This window comes from Stegostoma tigrinum, chromosome 12 (assembly GCF_030684315.1).
Source record: "Stegostoma tigrinum isolate sSteTig4 chromosome 12, sSteTig4.hap1, whole genome shotgun sequence".
In the NCBI taxonomy this organism is placed as follows: domain Eukaryota; kingdom Metazoa; phylum Chordata; class Chondrichthyes; order Orectolobiformes; family Stegostomatidae; genus Stegostoma; species Stegostoma tigrinum.
In genome coordinates this window covers 68,710,683-68,726,120 of record NC_081365.1, presented here as the reverse complement: position 1 = coordinate 68,726,120, position 15,438 = coordinate 68,710,683, and the positions used below count along the sequence as shown (strand labels likewise).

The 15,438-nt window shown below is 41.3% G+C and overlaps 1 protein-coding gene across 4 annotated transcripts in view; it reads left to right on the top strand.

The window, feature by feature from the left end:
• LOC125456889 (ribosomal protein S6 kinase alpha-3) overlaps positions 1 to 12,508 on the top strand; it is a 104,577-nt gene extending 92,069 nt beyond the window's left edge. For all 4 annotated transcript variants that reach the window (XM_059650411.1, XM_048540403.2, XM_059650412.1 and 1 more), the window contains 5 exons: positions 5,423 to 5,584; positions 7,488 to 7,564; positions 9,147 to 9,264; positions 10,577 to 10,717; positions 10,907 to 12,508. In XM_059650411.1, the coding sequence (XP_059506394.1) occupies positions 5,423 to 5,584; positions 7,488 to 7,564; positions 9,147 to 9,264; positions 10,577 to 10,717; positions 10,907 to 11,032 (624 nt within the window). In that variant the 3' untranslated portion in view covers positions 11,033 to 12,508. The remainder of the gene's footprint in view (positions 1 to 5,422; positions 5,585 to 7,487; positions 7,565 to 9,146; positions 9,265 to 10,576; positions 10,718 to 10,906) is intronic.
• Positions 12,509 to 15,438: the final 2,930 nt, after the last annotated feature.

Sequence of the window (15,438 nt, the reverse complement as noted above, 5' to 3'; positions counted from 1 at the left end):
TATTGCTAAGCAACACTCTAAAAAAGCCTTATTATATTTCCACAGTAAAGCAGGACCGATTACACACAGTTCAAAGATTTTTTTTTATTTTCAACAACATGTTTAGGAATTGAGTTTCTGCTTGTACTGTTAGAAAGAAATGGTTGTGCTATCCGAGAAGGACCGATTTAAGACAAGTCTCTTTATTCAGCTCTGAGCTTAGCTACAGGTTTAGGCCCAGTCACCTTACTGGAGGGCTAGCATCTTTCAATGAAATGATGTGAAAGTGGGGATTGGCATATGCAGGGTGTTAAAGAAGCAATGATTTAGGGCAGCTTTTCCCTCACAGTCAACTTGTTTTCCTGCATTTTTTAAAAAGCTACTTTCCATCTCCATTCACAAACTTTCTCCCAATACTTTCTGTGGCCTAAAGTGTGCGTGCAGTTCCCACATTGGCTGTTGACACCATGAAGAACACTCCTTCTGAACCCCTTTCTTCACTTGAGACAGGGTGACCTTCACAGTAAATCACTACCAGTCATGTCTCCAGTGAGAGAGCAATCTTTTATGTTCTGCTAAGACTGTGGCGACTTTACCCTATATTTGACTTCAATTATTAAAATGTAATGTCTGTTCACCCAGTTCTGTTTCAGAATTTCAATGACATGTATAGAATTTCTTGTGTTTCCTGCACCTCTGCCCTGACATGCCCTCTCCCCAACAAAAATAAAGATAGAATCGCCCTTGTCCTCTCATCACCCCACAACCAAAAAAGTATTTCCCTCCCCATCGGTCCCTGCCTTTAGAAGGGACCACTGTCTCTGCAACTCCCTGGGCTGCTCCACACTCCCCACTAACCCCAGCACCTTTCCCTGCACCCGCAAGAAATACTGTACCACCCTAAACATCCCCCCTCACCTCCATTTAAGGCACAAAACAAATCTCCCACACTAGACGGGGGTCACCTGTACATCTGTCGACTTGGTCTACTGCATCTGCTGCTCCCAGTATGGCCGCCTCATCATCCGTGAGACCATGCGGAGGCTCAGACTGTTTCGTAAAGCATCTGCACTCTTTTCACAACAAATGACAACACCTTCCAGTTACGAACCATTTTAACTCCCCTCCCACTCCCTGGGTGACATGTCTATTCTGCGCCTCCTGCAGTGTCAGTGACACCATCCTCAAACTGGAGGAGCAGTACCTCATTGTGCTTCAGGAGCCTACAGCTCAATGGTCTAAATGTGGATTTTACCAGTTTCAAAATCTCCCCACACCCCGGCCTCATCCCATAACAAACCTTCCTCCATATCCCTGCCTCCTTGACCTGACACAACTTGTTCATTTTCTCTCCCACCTATCTGCCCCTCCCAGCTCACTGACTAATCCTCACTACACCATACTTGCACTCACCTATCACCATCTCAACTACCTTCCCCAAACCCACCCCACCTCTCTCTTTATTTCTGAATTCTCCCTCCCTATTTCTGAAGAAGGATCTTGACCCAAAACATCAACTTTCTTGCTCCAGAGATATTAGTAACTGCAGATACAGGAGAATCTAAGATTACAAGGTATCGAGCTGGATGAACACAGCAGGCCAAGGAGCAGGAAGACTGACGTTTCGAACTGAGACCCTTCTTCAGAAATGGGGGGGGGGGAAGGAAGGGGGTTCTGAAATAAATAGAGAGAGGGGGAGGCAGATAGAAGATGGCTAGAGGAGAAAATAGGTGGAGAGGAAACAGACAGGTCAAAGAGGCAGGAATGGAGCCAGTAAAGGTGAGTGTAGATTGGGAGGTAGGGAGGGGATAGGTCAGTCCAGGGAGGACAGACCGGTCAAGGGGGTGGGCTGAAGTTAGTAGGTAGGAGATGGGGGTGGGGCTTGAGGTGGGAGGAGGGGACAGGTGGAAGGAAGGACCAGTTAGGGAGGCGGGGGTGAGCTGGGCTGGTTTTGGGATGCGGTAGTGAGAAGAGACATTTTTGAAGCTTGTCAAATCCACAATGATACCATTGAGCTGCAGGGTTCCCAAGGGGAATATGGGTTGCTGTTCCTTCAACCTTTGGGTGGCATCATTGTGGCTCTGCAGGAGGCCCAGGGTGGACATGTCATCTGAGGAATGGGAGGGGGAGTTGTTTAGTGCGAACCGAGCAAAGGTGGTCTGCAAAGTGGTCCCCAAGGCTCCGCTTGTTTTCCCTGATGTGGAGGAGGCCACAACGGGAACGGCAGATGCTGTATACCACATTAGCAGATGTGCAGGTGAACATCTGCATGGTGTGGAATGTCGTCTTGGGGCCTGGGGTGGGGGTGAGGTGTATGGGCAGGTGTAGCACTTACTGCGGTTGCAGGGAAAAGTGCCGGGTGTGGTGGGGCTGGAGGGGAGTGTGGAGTGGACAAAGGAGTCACGGAGAGTGTGGTCCCTCTGGGAAGCTGATAAGTGTGGGGAGGGAAAAATGTCTTTGGTGGTGGGGTCGGATTGCAGATGGTGGAAGTATCAGAGGATGATGCATTGGATCTGGAGTTTGGTGGGGTGGTATGTGAGGACAAGGGGGTTTCTGTTTTGGTTGTTGTTGCAGGGAGTGGGTGTGAGGGATGAGTTGCTGGAGACACGTTTGAGAGCGTTCTCGACCACTGAGGAGAAGTTGTGGTCCTCGAAAAATGAGGACATCTGAGATGTATGGGAGTGGAATGCCTCATCCTGGGAGCAGATGCGGCGGAGGCGAAGGAATTGGGAACAGGGGATGGCATTTTTGCAGGAAGGTGGGTGGGACCACTCTCCGTGACTCCCTCATCCATTCCAGACTCCCCTCCAGCCCCACCACTTTTCCCTGCAACCACAGGCAGTGCTACACCTCACCCCCATCCCAGGCCCCAATAAGACTTTCCACATCAAGCAGATGTTCACCGTGTGCATCCGCTGTACCCATTGTGGCTTCCTCTACATTGGGGAAACCAAGCAGAGGCTTGGGGACCGCTTTGTAGAACCTACGCTCGGTTTGCACAAAACAACTGCACCTCCCAGTCATGAACCATTTCAACTCCCCATCCGTTCCTCAGACGACATGTCCATCCTGAGCCTCCTGCAGTGCCACAACGACGCTACCCGAAGGTTGCAGGAACAGCAAATCGTTCTGCTTTGATACCATTGGGCTGCAAGGTTCCCATGTAGATTTCACAAGCTTCAAAATCTCCCTTCCCCCTACTTCATCCCAAAACCAGCCCAGCTCGCCCCCACCTCCCTAACAGGTCCTTCCTCCCACCTCAAGCCCCACCACCGTCTCCTACCTACTAACCTCATTCTGCCCCCTTGACCTGTCCGTCCTCCCGGGACTGACCTATCTCTTTCCCCACCTCCCCACTTACACTCTCCTCTACTGACTCCATTCCTGCCTCTTTGACCTGTCTGTCTCCTCTCCACCTATATTCTCCTCTATCCATCCTCATTTATTTCAGAACCACTTTCCCCTCCCCTATTTCTGAAGGAGGGTCTCGGCCCGAAACATCAGCCTTCCTGCTCCTCTGCTGCTAGGCTTGCTGTGTTCATCCATCTCTACAGTGTTATCTTATATAAGGGGGTCATAGTTTTAAGCTGGTTGGTGGAAAGTATAGAGGGGATGTCAGAGGCAGATTCTTTACGCAGAGAGTTGTGAGAGCATGGAATGCGTTGCCAGCAGCAGTTGTGGAAGCAAGGTCATTGGGGTCATTTAAGAGACTGCTGGACATGCATATGGTCACAGAAATTTGAGGGTGCATACATGAGGATCAATGGTCGGCACAACATTGTGGGCTGAAGGGCCTGTTCTGTGCTGTACTGTTCTATGTTCTATAAAGAAAAGGTGTTGTTTAACATTTTTCAGATGCATTGTCATGAATTCTGCTCTTGTTTTCTGCTGTCATCCATTTTTCTTGTTCTTTCTGTGAATTTTAAGCTCAAAAATTAAAATAAGGTATTTCTGGATGAATGGAATTGCCTTCCACATTCCAGCTTATTGACCTCCTGTCCTTTTTTAAGAAAAGGATATCAGCATTGGATTTGCATGAAGATAAAATATTGAAGAATAGAATAAAATGTTTGGTTGTGTCAGACAATTGTGAATCTGGTGCAGACGTATGACTTTAAAGAGGAGAATTTAATCTGAGTCTGTATGGAAACCGACAACAACTTCCAACTATTCCCTGCCATACTGTGCCTCAACTAGATTCAGTTAGTGTAATGATTGTAGAGCCCATGAAATACTTTAGCTTCTGGAGATTCAAGTAACTGCCCCTCCATTCTTTATTCCTCTTTGTATGCTTTATAAAGATGCAGTGCAATTGGTAGTTTCTGATTATTACCACTTAACTTCTCAGATGCTCTGGAATGCTACTCAAATTAAAATTATGCATATTGTTCAACTCGGTCAAGTTTACTATCCTGTTTACTACCACAACAGCATTGAAATTTCTGCTTTGTGAGAATTGATATTCACCATTTTTCATTGGGAAATGATCCACCCTGGATTTTACGACTGACTGTTGCATTTCATTGTCTTTCATCATCATCTATGTTCTGTTTCATCTTGCTGATTGTGGTATTGCCATTTAAGAGGTAGACCTGTCGATTAGATTAAATTACAATCTGATTTGTGGGTAAAGTGTATTAAGCCGCTTTTTAAAAAATTTATCAACTCTATACATTTGAGATTGGTCCTGTCCTGTTCTGGTCAACGTATGACTCCAGACTTCTCAGCATGATCGTTTCCTGAATACTCGATAATCGGTGTCCTTTCTCTGCTGGCATTAATAGGATTTTTCACTTCATTGGCCTAGGATACTTCAAGTGGAAGATTGAGAATATATGTTTAAAAGAAATTTAATGGTTAAATATTAATTTTTTTCTTTGTTCCTTATGGATGTGTTAATCTGAAAATAATTCTTTATAAATAGCAGAGATGAAGCTTCTGTGAAATCAGATTTTGATTTCTTTGACTAGCATTTCTATACTTGTATCTCTGAATTTCAAAATCTCTACTCTTCTCTGGAATTGATTGTAGTTCAGCATGATTCTGGTGTCAATTAAACTACATGTGTACTTCAAAGATAATTAACCATTATGTGCAGGCATACCCTTGCCATTTTTCTCTAGTCCTGTTGTATTTCTAACCTTTCTTTCTCTAAAGATATCAAGGGTCGTTATAAATTTTCACACTTGTTTTAGCACTTGACTGCGCGCGTTCTTGGGAACAATTTTTTTTAACCTTTTCTGATCTTGACTTTGTGACAGATTACAAAGTATATTTGCCAGTATCAGGGGGCCAGACCATACTTTTGTACATTTTAGGATTTTTCATGCAGATCTTGGTAATGCTCCAACTTAACACTCTGGAAGTCTTTAATTTAAAATGCATCAATAATAAAAGCAAATAGCATTTTGCTGGTTGTTATAATGTATTTCTATGCATTCAGGTGGTGCACAGAGACTTGAAACCAAGTAACATCTTGTACGTTGATGAGTCAGGCAATCCAGAATCGATTCGTATTTGTGACTTTGGATTTGCTAAACAGCTGCGAGCTGATAATGGACTTCTCATGACTCCATGTTACACAGCTAATTTTGTTGCTCCTGAGGTACGAAGTATTGATTGATTTTCTATATTTTTATGAAACACTAAGGCTTATTGCCCTTGAAGCAGTGAAACTTTCAGTAGTGAACAATGGGCTGGTTGTAGCATGTCAGAAAGCAAGTGGTATGATGCTGGTTTATGTCTCTCCTTTCCCCTTATGCTGAACTACTAACTTCATTATTAGGGAGATTCTCATTGAAGAAGGAGGCACTTTCATGTAGAGATGGAGAGCATGTCATCTTGGGCAAGAGTCCAGATTGGCTTTGGCAAAGACTTGAACTTCCCTGATTAGCAGATTACAGTTAGGTAAGGGAAGGAATGAGGGGCCTTTTTCATTCCCTAGACCCTGATTCCTTTTTTTTTGTTTTTGTAAATTTTTTAATGCTTCTCAGGGGGAGGAATGTTAATAGGGGTTGAAACAGTCACCCAGAGTCAGCAATTCCGAGAATGACACTGCACCCAATTGTAATGAAAATCCATCTCTGATTTACTCTAGCAATTAACTTTGACCAGAATTTCAGAACAGAAGCCTCTGTTGCTAGTATTTGAATTGACCATTTTTCAGTCCTGAATGGTGACCTGTAGCCTAAACTTGTGCAAACGTGCTAAAGGTAGCTCTGATCTGAATCAGTTTGCACAATATTCTGGTGGCAAAGGGGATGAAGTGTAGATTCCAAGCTTGAAAAGACACAATACAATACTAGTTTGTGTTAAGTGCTGCCCCAAGTACCTCACGGATGAGGAATGACTTAAGTATAATAATATTTGTGTTTTAAGGTATGACAGCCATTTTGCCATGCAATCTTTGTCATCCACCTGAACTGGCAAATGTAGCATCCAATTAATCCTTCTTACTAAAGAAACTTGTAAGAATTGAATTTTCTTTAATTTTGCAGCCATTTGCATTCAAAAAGCTTTCAAAGTAGAAAAATAGATATAGGTACTTCAGAAAAATGTCAAAATTGTTTGTTTAAATCCTGAAATTGGTTCAAACCCTATGTACTAATTTGGGTGAAAGTTCCACTAACTACGTTAAGGTATTGCATCTGTTTACTTTTCACCAGCATCCTTTTACAGTAAATGTTTGTCGCAGAGTCTCTTCGAAACTCATGTATGTATATGTTGTATGGTATTCTGCAATCATGTGAGGGTATAACTGTCACTCAGGCATTCTGTTCAATACTAAAAGCTGTTAAAGTTATAAGTCATTAAATCAAAGCAAAATAGGTCTATGTTAGCTTCTCAGAACCAGTGCAGCTGACATTCTAGTCAATGAGCACTTTTTTGCTGATAACATTTTAAGTGAAGTTTTCCCAAATTAATACATAGTCAGAATTGTTCTTTAGTTATTAACAAAAGTAATCTGTTGGATAGAAAAATATCGTCACTGTGGCTCAGTCATGTTGGTACTCGTTTCCTATGAAGTAAGTGTCTCTAATAAAATGTTTCTGCCTGTGTTTGTATTGCTTCATCCTCTTTATCTTCACTGGTCACCCCCTCTGATCTTGGTACACTTTCTCAGCCCCTGCAGCATCCCCCAACACCCCCAATACACTGTGACTTCCAGAACTTCACAAATTCAAAGAAATCTTGGTTCTACATTTACTTAATTCTGCATCTGTGAAAGCTCAGTCTTGATAGTTCCACCCAATTTCTTTTGTAAGTTTAAACATGACTATTATTGCTTCATAATGTGCATTGTTCTTAAGAAAGAGACTTCATTTGTCAGGGTGCTTTTTTCTTTTCCCACTTGCCAGGTTATCACCGAATGTATTCCTGTGGTACTGACTTTAAGGGCTCTCTCTGTCTCTCTTTATGGTGTGAAGTCCAGTATACATACTGTAGCCATTAAGGGTTCATGTGCAATGGAAATTGTAACACTGATTTATTTATACTGTACTACTTAGGTCTTAAAACGACAAGGATACGACGCAGCTTGTGATATCTGGAGTCTTGGGGTTCTCCTTTACACTATGCTCACAGGGTAAGTTTGTTTCCTACTGGGATGTTACTGATAGTCACTGAAAATACCTACGTCTGCTGTTGAATTTTTATGCTGTTTCTGATAAGGGTTTTGAGTCGTGTTTCAGTACAACTTGGTGTTCTGTAAAATGGAAATGTCAGTTTTAACAAAGAGCATGCTGCAATCAAATTTATTTTACTTCACTGGCCGTTTGTCACGGGATAAGGTCCTTTTGTCTAAATGATCATAATTCTTTGTATATGATGTGTCACTTTCAAAAAAACAGTAATTGTCTGGTAACGATCTGAGACCAGCCAAAGCTGTAACTGCAGCCTCATTATTTTTATGTTTTCTAATTTGAATAGAAACCAATTTGCATTTGTTTGCACAATACAGATCTACGTACGTGTATATGTTATGACTGAGTTTGGAAAGGTGCTGTGATTCCTCTCTAGTCCCACTTTTGTATTGATCATAACACACTTTGAATTTTTAACCAGCTGTTGATGTGGCCAAGTTTACAGATTTAGTATCTGTTTAGTATTATAAACAATTCAGCCAGGTTTTTCAGCTAACAAAGAATAACTACTTTAGTAATAGTGAAATTTGATGCAAAACTAATACTGACAAAAAAATGAACTGTGCAAAAGTTTTCATTATTTATAGTCTCACATCCCAAATGTAACATGAAGCTAATATGGGTACTAAACAATGGTCAGATAGCACACGGAACATATTAAAGAGCAAGAAAGATCTAAAATATCTCATGGATTTCTTTAGCAAACCCCCCCATAGCCTGATGTTAGTGATGCTGCAGGTCACCAGCTGTCATGAGAACTTCTCAAGGGATTAATAATTCTTTTACTTTTGATCACCTAACCTTGAACTTCAGCCAGTACTGCTTTGTCATGAAGTGGCTCAACAACTACTCACGTTCTGGTAGTCCACCTTGCTCTTCCTAGATTCTTTAAAATTTCACTCCAGTTTTTTGTAAACAGTCTGCTTCACCAGGTCAGAACTACCTCTTGTTTTCTGAATGCTAATCTGATCAATTGCATAAATCATAGCCCTGTCTAACATGGAGTCTGCTTCTCTCTTGCTGTCTCTCTGTCACTCTTACACATTGACTGGTAGTCCCACTGCCTGTCACCTTTGATCTCTGCCTCGACTCCTGAACTGCTAGAGTACTCATTTGAAACTTTGACATAGGCCCCACTCCCGTTGATGGGCCAAGTCAAACATAACATTTTGGAACAGTCAAATGCAGTACTCTTTGAATTGTTTAAATGTTTGAATGTTGCACTTTAACTGAGTGCCGGTGGCTGCAGCACAAACTGATACAGCAACAAAGGAATTCATGACAACATTACTCAACAAGCATGTACCACTACCATTCAGTAAGTATATAATGGATATTTATATTTCCCCATTTTTCCCTGCTTCCAACAAAATTAATTTCCCCATTTCCCTCTACTTAATTTAAAATAAAACCAATTTGCATTGGTCTGATTGATCATAAGTATTGCTTAGTTTCAGTGACTCCCTGATTGTCTGTCAATGTTGAGATGTTTCGGTCCATTGAAAATTCAGTTTTGTTTCACAGCTACACACCCTTTGCTAATGGACCTGATGACACTCCTGAAGAAATATTGGCAAGAATAGGCAGTGGAAAGTTCAGCCTGACTGGAGGTTATTGGGATACAGTTTCTGATGTTGCGAAGGTAATAAAGGCAAAATGGGTTCAGTGCTGACTTTGAAAAGTTCTAACCTGTTGTTAAATCTACTCTATCAAATGATGTCACTTTGCCAAACACAGACTTTTCAGATGTAGATTCGTAATTCATTGAAAGTGGAGTCAGAGGTAGATCGGGTAGTGAAGGCAGTGTTGGGTACATTTGCCTTTATTGGTAAGTGCGTTGAATGTAGGGATGTCATGTGGCTGTCTAGGACATTGGTTAGGCTACTTTTGGAATTCTACGTTCGGTTCTGGTCTCCCCTGCTATAGGAAAGATGTTGAACTTGAAAAATGTTTACCAAGAATGATGCCAGGTTTGGAGGGTTTGAGCTAAGGGAAGGGGCTGAATAGACTGGGTCTATTTTCTCTAGAGTGTAGGAGGCTGAAGGGTGACCTTAGATTTCTATAAAATGATGAGGGGCATGGATTGGGTGAATTGTCAGGGTAGGGGAGTTCAAAACTAGATGGCCTAGGTTTCATGTGAGAAGGGTAAGATGAAAAAGTTGCTGAGTCCTTTTATATGCAGAGGGTAGTACATGCATGGAAGTGCTGGAGGCTGGCACAATATTTAAAAGGATTCTGAGTGGGTACGTGAATGGAAAGGGTTTAGAGGAATATGGACCGAATGCTGGCAGATGAGACGAGATTAATTTAGGATATCTGGCAGGCGTAGACTAATTGGACCAAAGGGTCTGTTTCTGTGCTGTACAGCTCTATGATTTTAATTATCCTGGTCAGACAGCACCTCTAGCTTAATGTACAGAATTACAGCTTTGCTTTCTTTTTCTCTCACATTGATAGTAAGTAGAAAATAGACAGTTAAATGGGCTTATTTTGTCAAAAAAAGGACTACACAGGAATTTTGTTCAAAGGTTTCGGGTTGACTGAGCTTTTGCTCCTTGCAAATATCCATTGAAGCAATTCTGACATGTAATTTCTGAGGCAGTCAGATGAGTATTGTCTGGCAAAGGTCTTCATTCTCCTGGTCAATATTTATCTTCCAATCAAGGTCACGTTTTCTGTTTGTGGAAGCTTGAGTGCAGTTTGACTGCAACATTTCCTACATGGAATGTCCTATGGTCGTCGTAAATGTTTTAAAAATTCAAGTCAGTACATTTTTTCTTGTAGTTATTAGTTAGTGTCATCCTGCTAATGGATGATTAGAAAATCCGATTATGAATTCTGTCTACAATTTTATTATTTTGTTGAAGTTGGATTCATTTTTGTGTAGTAGTCACTGGTAATATGTTCATTTGCCAATGAATATTGAAAACATAAATTCACTATTGATTTCACAGGACCTTGTATCAAAAATGCTTCATGTAGATCCACAACAAAGATTGTCTACTACCCAGGTCCTCCGACATCCCTGGATTGTTCATCGGGATAAATTGCCACAATTTCACTTAAACCGTCAGGATGCACCTCATCTCGTGAAGGTGAAAACGACACTTCGTTATTTGGTTTCCCTGCCTACTTCAACTTCTGAATTAATATGCTTCTGCCCCCAAGTACTAATCTGCATACAGCAAGTGCCTCCAAAGAGGCAGCAGAGAGATAAGTGAATCTTTGATCTTGAAGTATCTTGCTAAATTTGCCTCATCTCATGTTGTGCTGTGTTTTTCTAGGGGGCTATGGCTGCTACATACTCTGCGCTGAACCGCACACCGTTACAGCCTGTTCTTGAACCAGTTGGCTGCTCAAATCTGGCCCGAAGAAGGGGTGTTAAGAAACTTACCTCAACTGCTCTTTAAAGTGACCTCTGAAACTGGATTCACAGCAGCCTTAGACATTCACGCATCTCAAGAAAGAGCATCCCATCCCAGTTGTCTTGATATGCTGCTTTTTGTCTTCTGCTAGTCCTGCTTTCAACAATTGAATACCAGGATATTGGGGATGTTAATCTATGGATGGAATGTGAAGCAGAATTCCTGGGAACAAAGGTTAAATGGGTAAAAGCAAGGAAACTTGGCATTACAATGAACACTGTTACCTGTATTTGTAAATTAGCATTAGAAAAAGCACTCAGTGAATTTCTACTAGGAATGTGTACGTCCTCCTGGACTGTTGTAATTAGGGATTTTTTTTCTAAAGTTTAGCACTTGGGCTAATGTATATTCTATACATGTCATCACTGTAAACCATGTGCCATTTTTGAATGCCATGACCTTTCCATTCTTGTTTCTTCTTCCCAACATAATCCTCCATTAGGCTGTTTCTTATTATCAATGGTTAATTCCACATTTCTGATCAGTGCTCCATGGTTGAAAGTTCTACCAGATATTTGTTAGCAGCCGAGGGACACTATCTCCTTGCCTGCATCTTGAATCAATTGCTAAACAATTAAATCTACTGTAATCTATACACCTTTGAAGACACAGCCTACTTACTACTATAGCATGTATTTGAGTCTTTTACTTTTTATGTGAAACAATGTTTATAATCTTATATAATTTTGTATGATACGGTGAGGGTGATAGTCATGCTGAAGGGCAGAATGGCAAAAACAAAGCATTGAATTTCTGAAATGGATTCACCTTGGCATTTGAGTTGGTGATTTTGAACAGAAACCAATTGAAAATCACTTGCTGTGTGGATCCATCATATCTTCAGCCTTAACAGTCTTAAATCATAGTTTCAAGATATTGCAGCCTTTAAGATTCCTTAACATTGGGATGTGATTGCACATATTCAAAAAACACATTTGTGTTACCATTCAGTATCATAGCTTGAAGGGGAAAGGTGTAAAGATGAGGGATGTAATTATTTTGACATTGAAAATCTACTTGGTGAATTTCTAAATGAAGCCGTATCAAAGATGTAATATTTTTCTATACTTCTATAAATCAACTTTATATCAGACTCTACCACACAACATGGCACTGAAGTGGATGTATAAGGAATTTTTATACTGTCTTTACCAAAGTGTGAATTTGGTAGCAGTCTGGAGTCAGGCTTAGCTGTTACTTGCTGGGCAATGCTACCAGTTAACTGGATTGATTAGAATAGTCAATGCTTAAGAGATTGACTTAATTGTGCCTCATTCTGATACAGAATCAGTGTTTTCATGTGAAAAATCAATGTTACCCTGGCCTGTTCCCAGGTGCAACTAGGAATGGAATCAAATCTATTAGTACTTGTGTTGTGCCTTTTTATGGGCTGACAATTTTTTTTGTAATCATGAGGGGGAAAAAAACAAAATTTATACAAATAAAATGTCAAACTTTAAAGCTGTGCTTTTCATTTTACTTGCAACCACCTGAGCTGCTTGGCTCCTGTCTTTTTTCAAACTCTCTTGATCACATTTTGAATGTATAAAAAAAAACAGGTTTCATCTCACTCTGTATGCCCTGTGTTCATCCAGTGCATAGGTACTTAAAGTCTTGATGTCAAACCACACCCACTTATACCCTGAATTCCAACTCACTGTACCCTTAAAATCCATGCTGACAAGGGATAAATCTGTTTTAAATAAGGCTCCAGGTGTATACTTGCAGACTTTAGTTTACAGTAAAAGTGCTTAACCCACAGCATATTTATATTCTTCAACCACTGTCTTTAAAGACAATGGATTCAAATGCACAGTTTGAGCATGGAAGATAAAATGGCAATAACTATAATTGTGACTTATGATTGTGAAATAGATTCTATTTGACCCAGAGGTCAGTCTTCAAAACACAGGTAAATGGAAGTTACTGATTGTACGTGGAGCTGTTCTTCCAATCTTAGGCTGTTTTATCTCCTGTTTGCTGCTGGTAGGCTCACTAACAAGTAGGAGAGAAACTGTCTGTGGCAGTGTTCAGCCCTCATTTGCCTGCTTTAGTGGAAGAGTTGTGGTAAAACATTGCAGTATTTAATAGGATGGGGAGGAAAGATGCTGTACAGTTTGATGTGACCAACATCTAAAACCTGTAAATCAAAAAAGTGTCTGAGACAGTATTCTCTCAACATGCTTACACTTATCCTTAGCAAAGGATGTAAGTAATACCACCACTAACAAGGTGGGGAACTTAGAACTGTACACATCAAAACATCTTATTACAAATATGGCACAATGAATCTACTTTAATCCTGTCTGCAGATAATTCCAAGCAGTCCTTCATTCCAGATGCCAGGCAGGTTAGATTTTCCTTATTTTACTCATGGTATAGAAATTAATTGGAATGAAGAGACCAAGGTGATTTGAATGCATACCTTAAAAATATTCACCTGCAAATTTATTTCTTTACCCTGAAAGAACCAAATGCAAAACAGCAACCAGTGCCATGGTTTGGATGAATCTGTCGCTTTGGTTTCTGAAAGAAATGTGGGTTTTAGCAGTTAATGGAACAGCACTGCCATCTATGAGTGACCTAAGGTATGACACTAAGTTCCAGAAAGCACAGGTGTCAGTTGTCATATGTATGCCAATTAAAAGCTGAAGAGCTTTTGAATTAGCACAAATGCGGCTTGTATATGGCAACCATCAGCTTCGAGAACGACAACATGGAACAGCACAGGCCTTTTGGCCCATAACGTTGTGCTGACCTATTATGCATTTTACTATCATCCATGTGCCTATCCAAGAGTCGCTTAAATGTCCTTAATGTATCTGACTCCACTAGCGCTGCCGGCAGTGCAGTCCGTGGCACCCACCACTGTGTGTGAAGAACCTACCTCTAACATTTCCCTTACATCTTCCTCCAAATCACCTTAAAATCATTAGATTAGATTCCCTACAGTGTGGAAACAGGCCCTTCAGCACAACAAGTCCACACCGCCCCTTGGAGCATCCCACCCAGACCCATCCCCCTATAATCCACACATCCCTGAATACTATGGGCAATTTAGCATGGCCAATCCACCTAACCTGCACATCTTTGGACTGGGAGGAAACCCACGCAGACACTGGGAGAATGTGCAAACTCCACACAGACAGTCGCCCGAGGCTGGAATTGAACCTGGGTCCCTGGTGCTGTGAGGCTGCAGTTAAAATTATGCCCCCTCATAAGTCATTTCCACTTTGGGAAAAAGTCTCTGGCTATCCACTATCTATGCCTCTCATCCTCCTTCACTCCAATGAGAAAAGCCCTAGCTTCCTCAACCTTTCCTCAAGGCCTGTCCTCCAGGCAGCATCCTAGTAACTGTCCTCTGCACCCTCTATAAAGTTTCTACATCCTTCCTATAATGAGACGACCATAACCAGAGACAATATTGCAAGTATGGTCTAATCAGGGTTTTATGGAGCTGCAGCACAACCTCGTGGCTCTTAAACTCAGTTGCTCTGCCAATGAAAGCCAACACACCATACACCACCTTAACAACCCTATCAACTTGGGTTGCAACTTTGAGAGATCTATGGACGTGGGACCCATGATCCTCGTGTTCCTCCACACTGCTGAGAATCATGCCATCAACCCCGTATTCTGCACTCAAATTTGACTTTCCAAAATGAATCATTTCATACTTTTCCAGGTTGAATTCCATCTGCCACTTCTTTGCCCAACTCTGCATCCTGTCAATGTCCCATTGCAAGCTACAACAGCCCTCCACACCATCAACTTCACCAACCTTCCAAACTTACCAATTCGCCCTTCCACAGCCTCATTCAAGTAATTTTATAAAGATTCAAAGAGCAGAGGTCCCAGAATGCCACTGGTCACTGAGGTCCAGGCTGAATGCTTCCACCTACTACCACTCACTATCTTATGTTGGACAGCCAATTCTAGTCTAAAGCTGACTCATGACAGCATTTCACAAGAAAATATATTTGACTCCAATATTAACCTGCAGCCAGGCAAATAACAATGTGTTAGCGGTTGATTTAATAAGATTGTAACTTGTAAATCTGGTGATTTTACTGACTAATTTAAACAAAGCTCTCTGTTAATGGCACCCCCTCTGCTCAACTGATGCCCACATCCCATGAGTGAATAAAAATAAAATAGATAGCTCATTTCAGGTGTTAATCTTGGAAAGCCCCTCAACTGCTTCCAATACATTTACATTCTTTCTTAAATAAGATGACTAAATGAGATTTAAGTGTGTTTTTATGGTATCTCAGAATATTTTCAAGACTACAATCTGAACAATGTCAAGGCCACAGAATGCAGAGTGAACTACTGTGGAATGGGATGTGTTTTCTTCCTCTGGGACTCCTTGTTGCTGAATGATGTTGTAC